Source organism: Sinohyriopsis cumingii, chromosome 1 (genome assembly GCF_028554795.1).
Source record: "Sinohyriopsis cumingii isolate HCF-2022 chromosome 1, ASM2855479v2, whole genome shotgun sequence".
NCBI lineage: Eukaryota > Metazoa > Mollusca > Bivalvia > Unionida > Unionidae > Sinohyriopsis > Sinohyriopsis cumingii.
Window position 1 is genome coordinate 14,244,853 of NC_142961.1, and position 23,843 is coordinate 14,268,695.

General features: G+C 35.8%; 1 protein-coding gene across 1 annotated transcript in view; it reads right to left on the reverse strand.

Moving 5' to 3' along the window:
* Nucleotides 1-2,233: 2,233 nt before the first annotated feature.
* The window catches only part of LOC149806443 (uncharacterized), a 121,635-nt gene continuing 100,025 nt past the window's right edge, over nucleotides 2,234-23,843 (reverse strand). Inside the window, exons 4-7 of the mRNA XM_089979837.1 lie at nucleotides 23,107-23,839; nucleotides 21,411-21,413; nucleotides 17,151-17,963; nucleotides 2,234-16,070 (exon numbers count right to left, since the gene is read on the reverse strand). Coding sequence (XP_089835963.1) covers nucleotides 17,155-17,963; nucleotides 21,411-21,413; nucleotides 23,107-23,839 — 1,545 coding nt within the window. The 3' untranslated portion in view covers nucleotides 2,234-16,070; nucleotides 17,151-17,154. The remainder of the gene's footprint in view (nucleotides 16,071-17,150; nucleotides 17,964-21,410; nucleotides 21,414-23,106; nucleotides 23,840-23,843) is intronic.

The window sequence follows — 23,843 nt, forward strand, 5'->3', positions numbered from 1 at the left end:
TAGAATGTAGTATCATTCATATATATATAATTTAAATAAAATTCGTTCATCGAGAGTCAGAACAGCTCTGTATTTCCTTATCGTTGCCCCCGTTACCTCTCGTTCTGCCTCCCCAAGATGTAGCCGTATCTATACCGTTATGAGTGATACTCTTTGTTAAGCGAGCCTGGCTCTTTCTTCTCTCTCTCTCCCTTGCCATGGGCAAATTCCTTCTCATAGCAAGAAATGAGAAGAAGGTTATGATAACAAAATCTTTTTCATAACACGTACATATTTCTTCACTGATTGTCGTGCAAGCGTTGTCTAAACAAGCAAAACAAGACTGTGCCTTTCGACAACAGGAATAAGATAAACATCGAGTAAGGATGCCAAGCCCAGAATGCAATCTGTCTTCTGACATGCAAGAGTTGTGGCACTCAATATGCTGGCGAAACAGTCGATTTTAGAACACGAATAAATAATCACAAAAGCCAAGTTCGCCAAAAAAGAAAAAAAATCAACGATAAAAATCAACGATAAAGTCGAGAATCAAACCTGGGGTGGACCAACATGGAACGCACACGGAAGGAACTATACTGGATACTGCAATCGAAAACTCGTGGGGAAATTCAGCCCAAATGAAGACATCGAACCTTCGCGTTGCATTCATATAAAAAAGAAGTTTTCACCCGTACGAAATGTGTTCGATATTATTAAACCAAGTAATTATATGCTATTTATATTATTATTATTATTATTATTAGTGATCTTCTTCTTCTGGTTCATTATACCGCGACACAATTTTCATGAGATCTTTCTTTTAGAACAGGGATCTCAAATTCAAATCACCACGAGGGCCACATGGGAACTAATACATTAGCCCGAGGGCCTTAACACTGAATTCAAATCACCACGTGGGCCACTAATACATTAGCCCGAGGGCCTTAACACTGAATTCTTTAAATAAAGTCTAAATGGTTCATGTAAATGTAGCGAGTTGAAATTTCGCAAACAAGCGATGTAACAATCGCATTTTTTTAAATCAAACCTGTCTGCTGTGAAGAAGACATTTTCATAATTAATTATTTTACAAATATCTTGTGTCGTTGCGGGCCTCAGGAAATAACTTAAGGGCATGCGGGACGCAAGTTTGAGGTCCCTGCCATAGAACATCAATGCATAACTCTACCGGGATATACTTTTTTTCAAAGACAATCTTGTAGATGGCGTTCATTTTCCGTCAAACCGTGTTTCTGTCCTTTCTTCAAACCTGGAATTAGGTCAAACATGTTGATTCTCTATGTCATAAACACAATAACTGGCTTGTTATTCTTACACAAACGTTTCATTTTTACATCTCATGTTATATAGTTGTCTAATTGATTCTAACACGTTACAGCCAAGGAGTTTGTGTGTAATTGATTCTAACATGTTACAGTCAAGGAGTTTGTGTGTAATTGATTCTAACATGTTACAGTCAAGGAGTTTGTGTGTAATTGATTCTAACACGTTACAGCCAAGGAGTTTGTGTGTAATTGATTCTAACATGTTACAGTCAAGGAGTTTGTGTGTAACTGCTTCTAACACGTTACAGCCAAGGAGTCTGTGTGTAATGCTTGTTTGTGTATGCAAACAGTTTATTCCCTGACCAAGTGCTTGGGCGCTTGGTTAGCTCGAAACTTTGGGAACCATTTTGAATTTGCACCGTTATAACTTATTTGTGGTAATATGCACACATTCTGGTCTGTCACACTGCAGACATCAACGAGACATGACTAAAAAAATGTTCAAGTTACGTTAAAAATCCAAATCAAACACACACGTGTGCGTGTATGTGTGTTCTTAACGTACGTATCTTTAATGGTTTTTCAGTCATATCGCTACGATGACCGCAGTATGGCAGTTTATTAGTGATGCCTAGCACTGGGGCATCTTGCAACAAACATGTAAAACGATGTCCCAACCAGTCTCATTATCCTGACACCAGGCTGATTAGTCTAACATCATAATGATGAGCGCCAATCAAAACAGCTGCTATTACCATTTTAAAAAGTCTTTGTTATGACTCTTCCGAGGCGGACGCTCCAAGCACTTAGCCACCGGGCGGTCATACATACATACATACATACATACACACACATACATATATACATACATACATACATACATACATACGACAGAAGATATTCATAAGAAATTTCAAATGTAGCTCTATGTAAACATAACAATTTGACTCGCAAAATGTATAAAACAATTTGTCAACGGAAAACGGTTTATTGAAATGGGTTGCATATCGCTTACATGCAATTTTGATTCTATAATAAAAGACAAAGTTTAATTTAATTTTACATTGAATCAAAATAAATAATTAAGTGTGTGGATGATAGACTTTACAGTAACATCATTATAAGCTTAACATATAAATGGAAAAAGACTTATCAAGTATAAAAAATCACACAGATAATAGAAAAATCTAGTTTGAAGAATCATTAACAAACACAGTAACATGTGAATAAAAAACAATTTGACAAATGAACGTATATATATATATATATATATATATATATATATATATATATATATATATATATATATATATATATATATATTTCCCAAAGGTGTGCCATTAATAGCTATAAGTGAATATAAATAAAAGAAAGTCTTCTTTCTGTTATATATATAATTGCGCAACCTACTAACAGCAGCATAGATCAAGCCTCATCAGCAGACCAAAGTATGCACTGTTATTATGCGATTATAAGTAGCACGAAATAGTGCACAGCTTAATCAAGTTTACCGATAGCTGATCTAGGTCGACGCTGATACCTGGCGGTTGCTAGGAGTCAAGCTGATACGGTAATTCTAGAACTACTCTGCTAATTAAAAAAAACAGGAACTGCCATGCAGTTTACGGTAATGTTAGATGACTAACAAACCAGACTTCGACTCCTTAATTAATAGTTCGAGACACCCAATGGAGCTTGACAAATGTATGCCTACTGTTCCCACAATTATATGACTCCTGTAGATGTCACGCTCTGACTCCACCATTCAAGTCTGAACTATTTCGAATGATTCTATATTTTCCCATCATGACGAGGTCATTAAATTGAATATACTCTTTGCAAATTATAATTTAGATATTTGAAACTTGAATTTGATAAAGTGTTGAATTTAAAATATTTTAAACAACAGAAAGTCCAAACAATGCAATGTATATTCTGAACAGCACATTATAAGCGGGCCACATGTGTGTAACTCTATCTTGATAAAAAAAATTTGGTTCATTTACCAGTTTTATTCTTTCAAGTGTCTTCGATCTTTGACATTGTGACCCCAAAATAGATAGGCTTCATTTTTACCCAATGTACCCGTCTGCATAGTCTGGTCTATGTTTGTGACGTAGAACTAATGTTATTGTGCAAAAACAAAATGTTCTTCTTTCAGTCACAGTGACCTTCCTTGATCGCTGACCTGAATATAAAGACACTTCTTTCGTATTCCATGTGCTAGCTATTCACCAAGCTTGGTAACTGTAAACGGCGGAAAATTAGAGCCGTTGTTCGGAAACCATATTCCTTTTTTACTGCGGTGACCGTAACATTGAAATGTTTGACCCTGAAATCGAGAATCTTCTGTATTATTCATAGACCAGAATATCGAATTACTGTGTCCAAAACCAATCTGGTAAACAGTTGGACGGACATCACAACATAATATACTCACCCTAATGGTGGGGCGTATAAAACGGCAAGTAATGGTTCCTATAGAAAAAACGGTTAAACAAGAGCTGCATCGTATGTCCCGCCGGCAACAAATCTGACCAAGTTTTATACTTACCAGCTCAAAAAAAAGTATTGTTGTTGCGTGTTTGGTGGGTTTATAAAGACGCTTTTAATACAATATCAACACTGTCAATTTGCGACACAAACATTCCATCGCAAGAACATTTTTATTCGTGCTTACGCATTAATTTTTAAAATATGCCTCAATGATGTAATATTCTCGTACTTACTTTTAAGTAAACTCCCGGCGCGTTTATTTATTTTTCTTGCAAATCAAGTTTGACAATTGCTTGTTGCTGCGATGCCAGTGAACCCATCGAGTACATCAGTTTCTCCCCGATTATTAGCTTTGGCTGAATTGGCTGCTGTCGACTCGTAAACTTTATCGCTAAAAAAGCACAGAGAAATAAACAGTTCCTGTCATCTTTGCAGAAGAATTTTTGATAGGAGACATTTTTTAAAATTATTTTGTTCATACTATTTAATCACAAATCGTCTGTCAGGTTGGCTCATGAAAGCGACTTTCTACCATCAGTCTGTTCCTTTGTACACCGTATGTAATTTGGCAAGCCAACGACGAAAAATATACACGTTAACAACGAGGAAAAACTGAGGCGTTGAAAGAGTTTACTTACAAAACAGCGACATGTAGTGACAGAGAAGTCGACATATTTAGCAGATATTATCATGGCTTAGGAATGAAAAAGCCAGGAATTCGCTTAAAAATAAGTCCAAGCATGTCTTGTCCAAAATAAAACAACGTAGACCCCGTTCTTCCGATGTATTCTGAGTATATGCTGCTAGCAGTAGGCTGCGCGCAAGATATGCATAAAACGGTAAACTATATTGTCATCTTGATATTCAAGTCTTAAGAACTGTTCAATTAGTTAATACACTGTTTCAACCGTTCAACTTGAGCTAGTTCTTCTGATTTGATACATTGTTTCAACCGTTCAAACTGAGCTATTTCGTCTGGTAGATACATTATTTCAACCGTTCGTCTGGTGGATACATTGTTTCAATCGTTCAAACTGAGCTAGTTCATTAGGTTGATACATTGTTTCAACCGTTCAAATTGAGCTTGTTCATCTTGATTGAAGATGAAGGTAAATATATTTAGTACAATCAGGGCATGGACGAAGAACTGTGCATGAAAGCGATACATTTTGATACAAACATACAGATTTTAGTACCGATATTAAATGGTTTACTAAAATCACATCTGTCACCACCACTAGTAAATGGATGCAAAAGAAAATGTTTACTAAGGTTGGGAAAATGGTCGCAAGCCACGGACAAAAATCAACTATGGCTCTCTTGCCACCCGTGGGTGCCTGAGACAATGAAACGTTTTACTATAAAGAATCTTTGCATACATCATCTAGTGAACTAGATGCACAAAAATTTATTTTACTACGGTTGTGTACATCGTCACAAGCCTCGGGCAAAAATCCATTATCCGCTCATGTCACTCGTGTGTGTCTTGCGACAAGATTTCTTCGTTTCTCGTGAATATAGATAAACAAGCTTAACCAATCACTGCGAACGCGAGTGAAAAAAACAAAACGTAACAATTCCTGATGTTTGAATGAAAAAATAATTTCCCTTCCAAACTCAGTCACTTACGATACAGAAAACAAGAAATTTAGTTGACATGTAGGAGAAAAGTTACATGTTTTGTTGATGACTTACTTTTTATTGATGATTATTCATGAAAATCGAGGAAGTGTAATCGCAGGCAGCCATTTGTGAAAAACGAGCGTAGCGAATTGTCAGTTTTGGCTTGCGAAGACAGGCTGAGTACGGTTATGTATTTCGTAAAAAATAATTCAATATTGGCAAAAAATAGTTCTTTACTGAATAAGATAGAAGCATAAAACGTGAGCATATGTAACAATAGGCCCAAATGTGTGTGTGTGTGTGTGTGTGTGCCCTCAGCCAAATGTGCTAAAAACTTGTATTTTAGTCTTTATTTCTGTGAAGTTTTTAACAGACAGATACGGCTATTTTATTCATGTGAACAAAAAATAATAGCTGAAGCAAAAAGACATTGAAAATAAACACGAAAGCATGTTTCGTGGGTTCACTGACATTCACAAATCGTAACTAAGTGCATTCAAACGTAATAAACGATTTCTCTTGTATCCACCAGTGACTTTCAAACTTACTAGGGAAGAATATAAACACTAGATGTGAGCAATATATTAATAACACACACGTGTAATTAAAATCTATTCTTAATATACAAAAAGAAACCATTTCAACACAAGTTGAATGGAATGAAAATGTTATAACCATTGCATATTTTCCACTCGTTCTCATAATAATATTGAGAAAAGGCCAGAAACAATGTTTTGTATTAATATAGGCCATTAAGCATTCGCTCGTTTTCGCATCAGCCAACACTATTAAAGCACGCACATTTAAACACAGCACTCCAAATCAAATAAAATGTAACAGTAATTTATAGTTATCGGGATATATATAATGACTTTCATTCATTAAATACCAATTTCCATACATTGATACACAACCTAGTGGATCAGACTGGATCTTATAACAAATTATATATAATAGCATTGGACATAAAATACACACAAGACGTAACGTATCGAATTTTGTTCACCAAGGCATTCAGCTTTTTAATTAAAGTTTTTTTGCAAAACAGCTTAGTTGTAACGGATAAAATGGAGAGCTATATTTAACATTATTCAAACACCAGTCGAGATGACTTCATTATTGTAACGATCTTGGGAAACACGGAGATCACATATGCACGTTTTAAGTATAATTTTTAACCGATGTCTCACTACTGATCAACAGAAAAAGGAAAAAACGTCATCAAATGAACCGCGTCACTTGCCGGCTGCACAATCAGTATAAACACTAATCGGCTGCATAATCTGTATAAACACTTAGCGGCTAAGGGATCAGTATAAGAACACACCGGCTGCGTAGTCAGAATAAAATATGTATGTTAGTGACACAACATACGTCTATCCATGCTTTGATGAAACATTTTATAATGGTAAAAGGCATCAGCAATACTGAAAACACGAATTCAACAGATGTGAACCCAGACTTTCTTAAAATCGCGCCAGATTTTCTTTTTCAATAATTAATACGAACCTAATGATTTCTTTTTAAAAAAATCCCGTTCAGTAAAAGACTTTCTGTATTTGGAAACAAACGACAGGTAAAAGATGAGCCAACTGGTAGGACAAGGCTCTGTAACTATATTAAATATTCAATAATATTATAAAAACACTTAAACTGAACAACACTTATCTTACTCAGTCTTCCCAAGTAATGACGTCAGCAAGCAATAACAATAACGCTTGTGAGCAGGTGCTAGTCTGAGTGGGGACGAAACAACGTCATCAAATGTCCATAACTATGTTGCATATGGATATAGATATAAATTTAAAAATCTCGTGAGCTAAACAAATTCTAAAAGAAAGAAAAAAAGAAATACCTAGATATAGATGCAGAGGAAGAAAATTTGATTTCGATAAGATTGGCATTGATTCAATATAGTAATCATAATAATAAAAATCGATTTCGCGACCCACCGTCTACTATTAACACTTTTTTTTACTGAATAAATTACCAGAAGATTTAATGACATTCACAGACGGGGCCCCGAGTGGCCGAGTGGTCTAAAGCGCTCACCGTTTCGGATCACTGCCATTTCACAGCTGTCTGCGTGGGTTCGAGTCTCAGGCTCGGCCAATGTGGGAACGTGAGAAAGCTTGCCAATAGCTTATCGTGGGTCGGTGGTTCTTTCCGGGGTTTTCCCTGGTTCTTCCTCCACCATTTATACTGGCCGCCATGTATAGCATATCTTGTGCTGAAAAATGGCGTTAAACCCAACAACAACAACAACAACATTCTTAGGCAACAGACCGTATTACACTTCAAGGATATTCACATGTACAGTTAATACGAATTACACCAATAAAACGAGAAGAATTACGGTATATGTTGAAAAGCCAATACGATTTACATCTATACAAAAAAGAATTAGTGTATTTGACGTATATTTCGCGCACCCAATCACGAAGTGCGTAGACCAAAATTTGCATATTGTCCAATCAGATCATGGTCTTCGCTATTCGCTTGAAATTGTAATAGAAACAAATAGTGATTGGAATGCACATTATGGCTGATACAGTAGACCGATATACTAAACTAAATGCGGTAATTAGAAACTACAGCAGTAACGCGACTACTTACTATTTGTCAAAAGCTGGGAAACGCTACAAAGTGCTAGATTTAGGATGAAACTCACGGGACATTACATTTGGAAATATAGGCAAGGAAAACGTTAGTTGTAGCACGAGAACAGTAAATAATGGTTGCATTTTATGCTTGAGTCTATTTCTAATAAAATCATTTGGATGCAGTTTACTGTCAGGAATTACTGATCTCATAATCCGAGACATGGTTCGTATATTTAGCTCAAATTGCAAATATATGAAATACGATGAGACTAACAAACAATAGGATATGGAATGCACCTGCCTGACGAGTCATTCACCAATTTTATTTGCAAATGCACATAATAACTAGAATTTCCTATTAAAGTGTCACTATATTATTATGTAAGTTTATGAATTTTCGGTTTTAAAAATAAATCAAAACAATAATAACTAGACATACAAACATACTCAGCATGATTTCGTCTCACTAGTACTGCCATTTTAACACACTCACAGCCAATGAAATTATTAAAATTACTAGGGCTGGCGCAATTCTCAAAATGACACCAGGAAAGGTATCATCAAAACATTACCCGGGTTGAAAACATTTGTAAATGGTTTTACCTGTCACCCAATGCATTTTATGGTGAACGAAAGCATGAAAGTTTTCTTTTCTAAAGTAGATACCCGAAACCGGAGAAAATTGTTCTGAAGTGTACAAATTGTAATTTTTCACAGCTTATTTTTCTCGGATCACTGCAACTTAATTGACCATTTGAGACGGTAGAATGGACTACATTAAAAAAAAAAAACAATTTCTGCAAGCATGGTAAAGGTCTTATACATTACAGCAACACATTAAAGGCCTCATCGTGCTGAGACAAATGAAATAAAGTGCATTGCCCACTGACATACTTGTGCCACAGGCCTTTGAAAATGTATTATTAGTAAGAAAATGGCAGAATATCGGGGTGGGGGTAAATCATTCACACACACACACACACACACACACACACACACATATATATATATATATATATATATATATATATATATATATATATATATATATATATATATATATATATATATATATATATATATACACATATGTATAAGTGGATACCCGAAATGGGTGTAGTCGTGATACCATAGCGGACGGATGAAATAGCATTAACTTTTATTGAGCAAGATATGATTTGTAAAATTATTTTGAACTGCGTCGAAAAAACTGACGAAAATGACGAATCCGTATTGCACCCTCCCCAGCTAAGGAAAAAGTTGTAAATTTTGACTTTTACACACACACACACACACACACACACACACACACACACACACATTTTCAAAGGCATGTGCGCTCGGGCTGATTTGATGATAGAAGTCGAATCCGCATGCAGCTGGTCACGAGTCCAGCATGCTGCCCACTGAGCGGTCGCGGTTCTTACAACATATGTGTGGTACTTACTAATCAGCTGCAGTAATAGGTCATTTCGGAATGACGTCAAGACAGCTGCTTCTTTTAACTATAGTATATATATATATATATATATATATATATATATATATATATATATATATATATATATATATATATATATATATATATATATATATATATAGTAATTGCATATCTGATTGGCTCATTCGGTGTACGTATGCGTGCCTTTTCAATACCACCAGCGATGAAAATTGGCGTAGCTATGGAAACATCGAAGAAAATCGATACATATTTACGAGAAAGTCACAGCGCAGAAGAATGAAGTCGATTACTCATTCCTCGGCTGTTATCGACAAAAACCGAGAGGAATGAAATACAAATTGTACCCACGTCTTAAATATATAATTATCCTAGCTGAATTGGTGTTTATCAAGAGGGTAATAATCATCCGAGAGACATTGCAAAAGTTCAGTACTATGTACACAGTGGTATTCTAAGGAGCAATACATGCATATGGAACAATGAAATAAAAAGGAAGAAGATCAAATCAATGGTTTATCACCCTTGATGCGTTAACACTTATTCAAAGCATAAGCGACTACAACAATATCTAGTGAAATACATTAAGACTGGAAAAAGCTTCAACAAATGAAATGACCCTTTTACTTTGGTTCCAATATGAATAAACATTCGTATTAAAACTAAGCATTTATCGCTGGAAAGTCTGGAAATAACGTGCATTTTATGCATTTTATCCTTGGCTTGAAGAAATAAAAGTTAATACCAACTGATTACTTGCTTGCTATTGTCAAAAGCGCCATCTACATCTGTAATACAACTGTAACTGGAGAATTGCAATATCATCAATTACACTTATCGAGAACATAATCCGCGATTAAGAGGACGTATCCTAAATGTTAAGTACCTACAACATTTACAGTTTCCTCCCTTTCAGCGTCTCAATAAATAACGCAAGCACAACATAAAAATGCCAGATTAGAAAACAAATACCAAGATAGGTCAAGCCTATGAGAAAATTTCAATGCATAACATAATAAAGTTTGAAATAGATTAACAACTCCATAGAAATGTGCTTTAAGCCGATACCTGCACCAAATTACTATCAATACCTTTTACAAACCATATGCTATGCAATGAATCCAGAGATTACCATATAGTTGTTCCCTTCAAAATCGTCAACAATTATGGTTGTCAGTGTACCGAATGCTACCAACAAGAGTGTTATATTTGTAAAGCTTACAGAGCTGTTCATCTGAAAATAAACTCTCGGTCTCGTGTTTTCGTCTACGTGTTGTGTTGCTATGTTGCCCAGTATGACTATGTTTTAAATCCAAAAAGCATATCAAATTATGTAACAGTGCTGCCAAATGTTAAAATTTTTCAATTCGGACACACGCATGATGGAACTCGTAGCATCTTTCCTGATACCTATGGTTTTCCCAGCATGCTGACTCAATTCCATTTGTTTTGTTATCTTTCAAATGCAAATTATGCACCGTCTTCCATGCCATCTTTGTATATGAGATACTTGATTATCCACCCATATCTACATATAAAATTGTAGAAGAGTGAGAGGCAATTGAATATGGAAGAAGGTCTAACACCAAACAGAATAATTTATTCACATCAAATATATGGTGGTCTTTATCGTAATTTTCTTTATGTTACCAAACGTCGCTTTTGAGAAAAGATTGCGGGGGCCTAAATCGGTCTTCATCAAATTTCTCATGAAACAAAGCCTGACACTCATTCCTAACAAGCTTATACAAAGACATTAATAACTAGATTTCATCACATATGACTTGCACTTTTAATTGAAAATATTAAAATACTGATAAACAATAGCTGTATGTAATCATTTCCTCTTATAAGATCAAAGGCTAGCGTGAAAGTTCAATCAGTCGTATCGACTGCAACACAATGGTGCAAGAAATGTTTTAAGGTGAATTTTCTTTTTAAAAATAAAAATAAAAATATGGGTCTTTGAAATGGACAAAATATATTCCCATACAAATCATTTTGATAGGAAAGTATTTAACCGTAAGAAATACAAGGAAAGGAGGTATAATTCAGGAGTGATGCCTCTTATCAAATACCTTGCTATAAAGGCCTTCGTTACATAATTTCATCATACGCCAGTGCGATCTAATTTTTGGAGAAGACAGTTTGTGCCTTGTCACTTGCATGTTATGCGTAAGCACCCTGTCTGGCGTCTATAGCTAGCCTAAATCCGAAACATTTTATGAAAAAAGTTGACGCGGAATGTGCCAAAGCAGCTGGTATGTGGAAGTCCGCGAAACATCTCGTTTAGTTCATTCAGAAACAAATTCAATCAACCAAAACGGAAGGCGTCTACTACTAGAGTGTAAAAGGTGTGTTTACAAAGTAGTTTCTAATACACTATTGGGCACACGTGAGTTCAATATGAAGTGGCGCGCGAGTGCAATATCGTAAAATACTGAACGATTCCGACAATGTTAAGTCAACGGATAATTTTTTTAGCCATTAATAATGCTCTGTTTTGCAAGGCCGGAGTCTTACATGTCTGTGTCCACGTGTTTACATGTACAATCTTTCTACTCGTACGTTACACATAGCAAACAAAATTGCACAGACCTGATTACTGTGACGCAGTTGTAAAATGTGTCTACTCGACAATAAAAAAATGTGTCTACTTGACAACAAAATCTCTTTTCTGACCGTATCGAAATAGAGGCTCTACTAAAAAGCAAATCAATCCGCTAAAATTCAATTTTCTCTGCGTTATTCACCCTTTTCATTTTATCGGGCGATAAAAGACATAAAGATTACCTGGTTCCTATATTTCCGTTTGGTATAATTAGGTAGAAAAGCAGAAATTACATCTGGATGACTGGCATCATCATCGCTATTTTAGGTCTAAAAGAATGGCCACAGAGTGCATGGACACTGGTCTTGACCATGTGACATATAAGCACCTTAAAAATGATACGAAGAGCTGAAAATTACTTGTCCAATATTCGTTATCATTTTGCTGATAAACTAGATGTAGACATTCGACCATACATCAGAAATTCATAGATCATCCAGAATATAATTGTTATCAAAATATTTTGGAACAGATTACGTGTTTTTATCCACATAAATACTATGAAATGCTCTATTTTGTATAAATCTCAGTAGGAAATATTTTCATTATTCTTAAGCAGTTGCTAATTCGATAATTTTGAATACTCCACGACATCAACATAAATATTTTGGGGGTATAAATACAATAAAATAGCTAAATCATGTCCTTCTTTTCTTGACTATCAATTTACCATTGTATAAATCCAAGAATACGAAACAACCTTCAAAGTGTTGCTGTACAATAGAAGATCCAAGCAAACCATCCATTTAAGGCATCCAAAAAGTGACATGACATAAACCGTATGAATTTGCTTATATGACGAGTCCAACTGCAAACTGCACAGATTAATATGTGCCGTCGTATAACGTACCGGCAGACCTGAGTCTGTGTAGCTTGTTTGGAGTAATCAGAAGAACAAACACACATACCTTGATCTGCAGGCGCATTATGCCTCGGCATATCAGAATCTTTGTTGTTTTCGGTTTGACTCGTTTTATAAGCAAGTACTTACGGTAATAAATCTGCCGTCACTTGTCGGTCAGTAGACAACTTAAGTGTACCTTGCCATTTCCAGACTACAATTTTGTTTCAGAAGCCTTTTCTTATGAGTGAAGCGTCTCATATTGGAAACCTAAACTCATTTTCTTATCGGCAGGACTTGTGTTTTAAGTATGTTCCTCTGTGTCTGCTTGCGAGAATGTCAACTCATAATTAGCATATATACCTTGTTCATTCATGTATCCTCCTTAACGAAGTAGTGAGATATGATTTCACAGTTTGGCATTACTTTTGTCTTAAATCCAAGAAAAACTTAATTCTGAAATATGTTGCAAAAGTATTAAGATCTAAAACAACACAAACAGTAATATTTAACGGAAAACTATACAGAATGATCTCAAGAAGGATATCTTCCGTTGCTCATTCACGTGATTTCCGGTTCCTGTAAACCTGATAACAGAAATTTCAATTTTGAATTATGTCTTGTTGAAAACCAATACACTGGCGCCGTTTAAACAAGAGTACCGTGAACGCCACATTATATATCTTCTATTTAATAATTCCCTATGCAGATAGCTGTAATGTCTGTGCAGAATCCATTTCATTTTTCTCCGAGTGAACTCCACCTTTTACATTTTGACCAAGAAATGGACAGGCGTCAAGTGGAAGCTATCGACAACATGTCCTTAAGGTATACAATGTAGAACTAACGTCATTTGCAGAAATATTTGCATTCATTCGGTCACAGTAACATTGACCTTTGATCTTTTGACTCATATTTGATCGGATTCTAATAAATTCCACGTGGAAGCTATCCCATGAATTTGGCAACTGAAGATAGTGATGGTGGATAAACTCGATGTACTATGAGGAAACGATTGGTTTTCTTTCAGTCAGTGATCTGGAACGTTCCTTATTACAAACCATCCACACGGTTCAGTAACTGTATTTGACAGGCAACAAAGGTTATTTTGCTGGAATGAAACTAATGGACAGACGGACGGAAAACATCATAAAGCCTTATGGATGTCGTATAAAACTATTCTGAGAAATAGCTGAACCACACATATCCGGATAAATATTTATAAATTATTAGCAATACAATGTTACACAATAGGTTTTATATTTGTTCTCTGAGTGTTTTCCACTATTTTATTATGAACGATCGAAGAGCACTAATGGCTGTCTGCATTAGAATTAAAAACGAAGACTATCTGCAGACTTTCTAAATTGTCTAAAAGTAAACGACCGACAATAACAGTAACAAATACCCATGTTGCATCTAATAAGTCAACACTACTTCAAGTATTTATCCAGTGAACTTGTGACAAACTAAAAACCGTCTTAAAATATGATGTACGAGATTAGCACATAGTTACAGTAATCATCACACATAAACTCAATTAGTGTACTTAATACGTTCACCCTGTTTTACTCTGTTGTCCATGATAAGACATATCATTAAAGGTGACTCATTCAGTGTATCTATAGTTTTTGCAAAATGGTTAAGGAATGGTCCTACAACTGAAAGTATTATTACTAAATAACCAATTCTGAATGGAACAGTGCCAACTAGCAATAACTGAAGCGTAATGATATGGTGAACCTATACGAGGTGATGAGCCTGCATGAGATGGTGAACCACTCCATTTGCTTAGTAAGGTATTTTTAATAAGAATTCAAAACAATCTGATCTACTATAAAATACGTAATATTACGTCAAGTCCAAGAATATTGCAAATTTACAGCTCGCAAGAACTATTTTTAGCTATAGATGCTAGTGACTGACCGGCGTATACAACTCGCTTTTATATAAGTCGTGTCTAACTGCAATCAGTATGGCCCCTGATCTACTGTTGCATAACGTCCTGGCAGATCAAGGTGTCTGTTGTTTTTTTGTGTTTTTTTCTCCCGATTACTCCCAACAAACTACGTAGGCTCAGATCTGATGGTACATGATGCAAAGGCAGGGCTGAATCTATGCCGTTTGCATTTGGAAGCGGCTTATACGCGAGTATATCAACGGTGCTGAAAATGTTTCACGGGCTTAACACTGCGCCTATGCATTCAGTAAATTTAATTTGAAGGTACAATTGCCAGATGTTATTGGACAAAACAATACATGGTTAAGTACCTTGCTTACTTTTAAACCAACAATAATTGACTATTTACCTTCAAATCAGTGATAAACATGGCTGGAAACCTTAAAAAATGTTTACAGCAAGTGTGTGTAGTTTGGCTAGTAGCCAGTAAGTAAAGCTGGCACTCTTATCGGTAATACATAAATACTGTATTTTAAAAAATGATTGGTAAAAGAGCAATTGAAATATTAATGTACTTCTGACATTAATACACGACGAATATATCATAATGCTTGCACTGCCAGACGGGATCAAGGACACGTTGTTACAATATTCAATTACGTTATGGAAGTATGCGCTTGTCTCACTGCCCCCGTCCTGAGAATAATGGCATAACTTTTGTGTAGGAGGTTGAATCCATATCACTGTAACTGAAGGAGAGGAGACGTAGGAAGGGAACGTCAAAAGTAGGCACGCGATAATCAACCCGTCTTCCCTTCTGTACAAAGGTACCTCACATGCAACATTATATTCAATACACGAGTTCCGTGGTGGCATGAATCTCAGAAAATGTGACGCCTCGTTTAACAAAGAAATTCCACAAATATTACCAGTCACACACAAGTTTTCTCCTCGCTCAGGAAATGTATTGATAAGTTTCAATCGACATAGAGAAACTAAGAAATCGTCTGAAACAGGGCACGTCGTTACTGTCATGAATGAAACCTTACAAGGACACGTTTTGCCAAGCTTAAAACAAAATGTTTTGATTTTTGTTTGATTCTTACAGCACAACAATGTAGAAGCGACCCGCATAAGTTGTGGTGTTTATCACAAAAGAAACGTCCTTTACGGAAGCATAGATGAGTCTTCCGACTCAGTTGAAAGAACTCGAACGTACTATGGCAGGTTTACAGCAGTCAGGAAAATAGTGAGTCCTTTCAAAAACTATGGCTGCAATTATAAAGAATAAAGATCATTAAAAAATAATACGAAACATACATACATTACGAATTATGTTGCATGAATGAGACATTTCGTACTTTTTCAGTCGCATTCAAAGGATACTAGCTTTTATGAGTTCGCAGATAATCGTGGAAGAAGAAATGAAATGCATCTTTCAGTAAGTTCCATTCAGTCCAGTCGACCTTGCGACGAAGATCAATTATTATCATTGTATGACAGTTTTACATGACTGTCAAGACACGTACATGATAAAGTGCATGTACTCTTCTTTATTTGAAAGCAAATTTGCAAAGTAGTCTGAACCTCAAACGTTTTCAAACTGTGGTACGGTAAGGGCTGTAGTAACAGCATGTCAAACTGTGGTACGGTAAGGGCCGTAGTAACAGCATGTCAAACTGTGGTACGGTAATGGTCGTAGTAACAGCATGTCAAACTGTGGGACGGTAAGGGCTGTAGTAACATCATGTCAAACTGTGGTACGGTAAGGGCTGTAGTAACAGCATGTCAAACTGTGGTACGGTAAGGGCTGTAGTAACAGCATGTCAAACTGTGGTACGGTAAGGGCTGTAGTAACAGCATGTCAAACTGTGGTACCGTAAGGGCCGTAGTAACAGCATGTCAAACTGTGGTACCGTAAGGGCCGTAGTAACAGCATGTCAAACTGTGGTACGGTAAGTGCTGTAGTAACAACATGTCAATCCTGGCCATCATAGTATTTAATATAAGCCCTAAAAAATCAATTCTAATATTTACTGATTGTGGATTACATAAAACGTCTTTTTTTTATTACAATATTGTACTCTATTCAGCACTACTTAGGAAACAACCAGGCAGTGGTGCGAGTAGATTTGAATTCTTATAGGTACAGTACCGACCCCCAAACTCCGTCTTTCCGGTACGGCCATACCAGCAATACTATCTTAACGATACAGAATATCTAGCCGTACCGCCAATAAATGTCTTAACGGCACGACGTACCTGGTCGTACCAGCAATAAACGTCTTAAAAGTACGACGTACCCGGCCGTACCGGTTTACTTGCACCGCGACAACAATGTATATTACCTACCTCTCTAGCCGCTTGCATCCGGAAAAACGAGATTCTTTGTTTCCTCGCCTGTTGATTCCCCTGGAATATTGTTCATAATGTTGTCAAACGTACTGATTTTTGGACTCTTCGAGTACTCGCTTCCTTCAGTGGAGTTATCATTATATCTGTTTATTTCGCCAAGGTCATTCGCATTTCCAGTGGGAGACATCTTGGAATTTCTGTCCGACATGCTGGCATCATCTGACGGTGTGCATTCATACGACATTGATCCCAAATAACTCTCATCGTTTTCTAAATTATCAGAAGGGCTCGTGTCTGTGGCCCATGAGTGTGGAATGAACCCATCCGAGTTGTGCCATATATTGGACCTACCTGTTTCTATCTGATTGTTGACGAAACTATCACTAAATTCGAGTTCCTCATCCGACCGGTCGAATGTATTTAATTGGCTATCACTCGTGTAAGAATCAGTAGAGACTTGCTTGACTGGGTGTGATAAGGATACACTGTTTCCAGTTTTCGAGGGAAAGGTCACAGATGACTCTTGCGATCTTGGGGTCAAAGGTGCAGCAGTAAATTTGTTGTACTGATCACTACAATTACAAGAAATATAATTTTGCCTATGCTCATTTGATGGGGCCCCATTGCTATGGTAACGGTTGCCAGATTTAAGAAGGTTTTCTGATTCGTCTTTATGTACAGCTTCCTTTTTAAGAATAGATTTTCTTTTAGGTGCACAGGAGTCTAGAAGACAGGAAGTGGACCGTCTAGTTGGGGAAGTAGCAGTGTCCTCTTGAGCGGCTAGGAGGTGCTGACTGTTTTCGGATTTTCCTGCAAACAAGTACAATGTCAAATAGTTTGTGTGTGAGAGATAAAGAGCGTTTACGTGTAGTTATAACCGACAATATAACATTCATTTGATTTTTTTGAAGTACCAAAAAGACGCTTCACGCCTACAGGAAAATTGAAACGTTTCACAATGAATATTTTTAAAAACGATATTGTGTATGAGATAATGGAATATTATCGAATATGATACAGGTTGACCATTACAATCTAAATCTGTGTCAACTAGCCTTGCAAGAATTGTTATCAAAAATATCTGCGATGCTGAAGTTCTCTTGTTTTTTAGGAACTTAAATAACAGATACATCTTGAAAATTTACTTCAATTTAAAACGAAACGTTAATATGGTCATTTTGTTTTAAATGCCTTAAGTTTCAGTGAAAATGTAAAGTAAGAAGTATATATATATATATATATATATATATGGAAGACTGTCCAGTCATCTGATAGGATCAGCTGATCCTATGTGTGATTACATCGGGTTCCAGGCATTGCTGAAATTTTAAGAAGATTTTATTTATTGTAAAAATGAATAAAACAATAGAGCAAAATATTTGTTGTGCTTTGCGAGGTAGTTGCAGTGTTGGGTTTTTGTGGATCAAAATCAATCAAGTTCATCAGGGAAGAAATATACGTCTACTAAGGCTCAGTGTAAGCTACCGTACAACCAGTCGTGGCGGAGTTGCTCCATCGCTAAATTATTAATAAAAAGAAAACATACCACACCCATTCCCACAATGCATCATACAGCTTTACCAGGAGGTATAAAAGTGAACCTCATCAAAAGCGATATCGTGAAAAGCATACATCATACCCTTAACTCGAGGAAAAGAGGAGACTCCGCTTGTGACATGTACGGTAGCTAGAGAAGGCATGAGGGAGGATACTCATAAAATAGCAGCGGCTGGTGTGACCGAACAGTAACCATGGTGATAAGCGAAATATAGCTAGACGGCGAAGATACTCTTGCTTACATGAACATATAGCTCTACGTTTACCTTGCACATAATTTCTGGAAAACAACTGAGATCCCTCCGCTGTTTAGTAAAACAACTGTGTTTTTCACTGTTTTCGTTAATAGCTCACATTCAATTTTTTTAAATAAATCGTATTTTGAACATTTACTTCTAATATTTAATGATACTAATTGTAGCAAAGTTACGAAAATGCCGATCCATTTTAATGATCATTTTCTATTAATTTAAGTAAATATTATAACTTAAAGTTCGTTTTTACTGGTTGATCGACGTAATGATTACACGAGATCTTTTTTAAACAATACGTAAAAAATATCCTGCAAAACAAGCAGTCCTTATTCATAAACCCAAAGCTTATGATCAATTATATAAAATAAAAATTATCGGCACTGAAATAAGAAGCCAAAGTAAGCAAAGATGAAGCCTACGTTGGAACTGAATATTGCTCGAGCTGATAAGGGTTCTGCAAGCAGAAAACATAGCACGGATACACTGACGTTTTCGAAGCAGGATACACGTGACCGGAATTAGAACCAAGCAAGAACTGATAACCAGTCCACTAAGAGAATTGGGATAAACACCACTTAAGCTTAACACTTAATACATTTCACACCTTCTCTGCTGTAGTTGTATGCAACAAAGTTATATTGGTATTTCATGCTAGGAGTCGGAGTGGAACAATATAGATACTACAATGCTATTTCGATTTCATCAGCATGGTCACATATAAAGGTCAAGGTCACACCAAGCACAAACAACCTTATATCCCTTAATGCATTTTTCATATCATCAGTCAGCAATGCAGCAAAAACTTCTCATCTGCCAGAGAAAAAAATAATGCAAACAGTCACCACGCAGTAAATAAAAAAATATAGTTAATAAGTTAGTAGAAATAACAAACTCAATAACCGCTCAGCTGTTTACACCGAGCTTTAATCGAGCATCCATCATCAAACGTAAAAATCGTCAATTTTCCATTCTGGACTTCTGGACAATAGAGTTGTAGCATTAAGTAAAACAGCGTGAAAAGATCTTCAAAAGTGTTTGGTCGATTCAACATACATAGTACAGCGTCATAATTAGCTCTGTGTAATATATATATATATATATATATATATATATATATATATATATATATATATATATATATATATATATATATATATATATATATATTCAATAATTCAAATAAAGGCAAGATGAAAAATATTTGTAAAAAATAAACAATTACAAAGAAATATCCATTTCAATTTGCACAGGCATCAGCAGTTTTTGGTATTATAAAAACGTGTTCCGGACTCCTAAAAAGGTTAAGCTCAGTTATTTACAATTTCGAGACGAAACGGATAAAATCAGTGTTTTGCAACTACCCAATGATTAGTTTCATTATTTTATCTGACCTTTAGTACGCCAATTTTATGCTTCAATAATTATTTAAAATTAGAAGATTATAACTGTAGCTAAATCTAAAGCCATACAATTTAAAATAATAAATTGATTTCAACAAATTTAAGTGACTGAATAGTGTCAATAACGTTTTCTCTAGATGGCATTTGCAACTCTGTATGTTCATGATATTCCTTAGAAATATTTGACTGAAATAATCCCTGGTGTAAAGTTGTATGGATTTATCTATCACATTTTGTAAAAGAAAGCATATCAAATTATCTATATCGGATGATTCCTCTGTTAGAAATTCGTAATACTAGCCTCAAAACGTTCTAACAGATTATTATCAGCTACTCTCCCCCTTTAGACCCCCCCCCCATAAAAACAAAGGAGGTCCAAGTGGTCCTGTCATCGCTTACCTTGGTAACTGATATACATAAGTTTGTGAAAGAAAATTCACACACACACAGACACACACACAGCCATATATATATATATATATATATATATATATATATATATATATATATATATATATATATATATATATATATATATATATATATATATATATATATGGTCTACCGGACCTAAACAAGTAATAAAAGCTGTGTTCATGGTTTCAAGGTAAAATAGCATTCGGATGGTTGGAACAATGTTTATGTTTACTCCATTTACATAAAATGAACCTCTGTTGCAGGGCCTAATTTCATTCCGCTGAGAGAAGACCTTTTTCAGTATTACTCAGTAGCACGATGGTATACGATAATTAGATATTTAATATCTATCTAATAATGAAATAACTTGCGTCTGATGTTATTTGCTTTAAAGGTGAATCGATTAGCAAACGGCATGCAAATGTAGCTATTACTGAATGATGCTTTATGTATTATGTGTCACATTCCTATTTGTGTATTATCGTATTTTCCAATGTAGAACACTGGTGCAGGATCCCACCTCACACGTGACCAGACAGATGTTGGTAAACATCAACCATGGACTATTTTGACCTTTAACTGTGAGCATAATGCATTAAAAGTAGCAAACACTTTCGAATTTCCATCACCACCTTAAAATTATTTCCCCGATATTAAAATGAACATCAACTGCAGCACATTTACGTCCCAAAACGGACGGTGGTTAAGTGTTTCACAAACAGGACTTTTTGCACTGATCGACCTAGCGACATGTAGGACTTCTTTAGTACAAAATTTCAAATCGAATAAGTCGTTGTTTCAATTGTTATTTCTAAAATTTCGTATTCTCATTATTATTTCTGAAGGGTAAATCAATTTTTAAATCAAAGTTTGAATGGAGAAATGTTTCATCATTGTTCCTCTGCCTGGATTATGGATAAAATGGAAAATTTCTAGTGTCAGCGCCAAGGGAAGTGAAGACACAGGCTATCTGGATCAAAAGCAGTAATTAACTTTCGAAGCATTTCATGTATTGGGTTATTGCCTCTTTTATGTGAAGCAGATGAAAACCACATAAATAAATTTAAAATAATGAGCGATTAACTTCATTTAGTTGATGAAATGCCGCAAAATAATGTATAAACAAGCAGTATCAGAAATGAAACTAATATTTCAAGCAGCAAATTTATTCCCAAGGCACACACTTCACTGTTTTCCGCGCTAATGTTATCCACAATTCATTAAATCTAGTTATAATTTTACTTGACACATTTCATTTTATTATTTTTATTGGCTTAAATTATATATTTTTAATTTAATCATAAGGAGTATTATTTTGCAACTTTAAGGAAACCTTGTTCTATTGAAATTCATGAATCCGGTATTTTAAAATTAGTTATTAAATCTATTAAATTTTTCTGCAAGGGGAAAAACTTAGTATAATCCGAATATTAGATTCTCAAAAGGCCTCATCGTACTTTCCTTCATTTAAAATGGAAAATATAGTTTTTTTCTATTATTAGTATCGGCGGCCATATTTGATGGTGGATCAGTATAATTTGTAAAACCACGAAATCTCCCCATTACGGATGATTTCTGTCAAATTATGATAAATTATGTTGAAAGTTTCTTAAGAACAAGGAATGCAAAGCTTTGGAGTTTTGTTGTTGCTTTTTATATTTTTTATTTATTTTTAAGTTTTAGGACCAGTGTCATATTAGACGGCGGACTGGATTCGTTTGTACAAGTTTCAAGGTCTTCCTTCCTGGATGTTTTCTTTGGAGATTAGTCAAATACTAGTCAGCGGATACTTTTTTTTTCGCGGTGGTCTATTTTTGAGGTTTTCTTACATTTATGTACTAGTGGCTGTTAAATGCAGCCCTATTTGAAAACAGGTCGTCAAGTTTTGTACACAGCTTGAGAGTTCGTCCTGCCTGGATGCTTTCAGAGAAATTTGATAATAGTCTGTACCGCGGTTTTTGAGACGTCATTTAATGGGATTTTAAGGATTTTCTGGTAATAGTAGCCGTGTCTGTAACATCTTAAAGCCTGGATGATTTGCACCTGATTTGGTCAAAACGGAGCCTTTGTCTTCTTAGAAGCAGATTAAAATAGAACTGCGGATGAACGCATGATGGACGAAGCAAGACTCACAATGGACGCAGGGTTATGCCATAAACTCACTTGACCTTACGGCCAGGTGATCTAAATTTGATTGCTTACCAATGAATCAAAGGCAAGTGCCTGTCCAAACCAAAATGGCCTTGTTCTCTGTAGCTTGAAATAAAATACTGAACAATCTTAGTGGAACTAAAAAGATTATCGGAAAATCTATCTGCATCCTACCTGATTTGGAACTAGCTATGATGTGGTAGTTAGCAAGCCTTCTCCCAGTTGAAGGACTACCATGAAGCCTATTTGCCAGAGATACAGCTTTTCGGAATTTTAATTTTGGTTTTGGTAGCAATCCTTGCAAATTATGTATATTGTCTGAAGAGGAAAAGGTCCTTTCCATCACTTCCCCAAAGTGTGGATGTCGCCCATGATCGGACTTATGCCGCTTGAGGCTTCCCCCATGCGACCTATCACACTGTTGCTGGCGTTTGCTTTTATTGTTGCTCGCTCCATATTGGGAATGGTGACCCTGTAAGGGAGGGGGAGAGTTAACTCGCTGCCATGTTGTGGTAAACCCGTCATCAATCTTTTGAATGATTTGATCTGAAAGTTTATTGTTACGATCCATGGGCTTGTCCCTTTTAGGCCCGCCAGGACCTACCATGCAAGCACTATTGGAACTTTCAATTTCGTAAAAACCAAAGTCATATGAAGGCATAGTGGAAATATTTTCCTCTAGTGGATTAATATAACAATTATGGTGATATGTTTCCGACGATGAATTATGCCCCTTTATTGAAGGACTGGTTGGCAGATATGTCATGCATGACGTGTAGGTGTCGCTGCTACTAGCTGTGCTACCTTGACGAACTAACGGTTTCATCTCAATGTAGGGCATTCCTTTGGAAGCTATTGGTGCCGGTGTTGTGGAGGCGGAGGAGGCAAATACAAACTTGCCCTGACCCTGC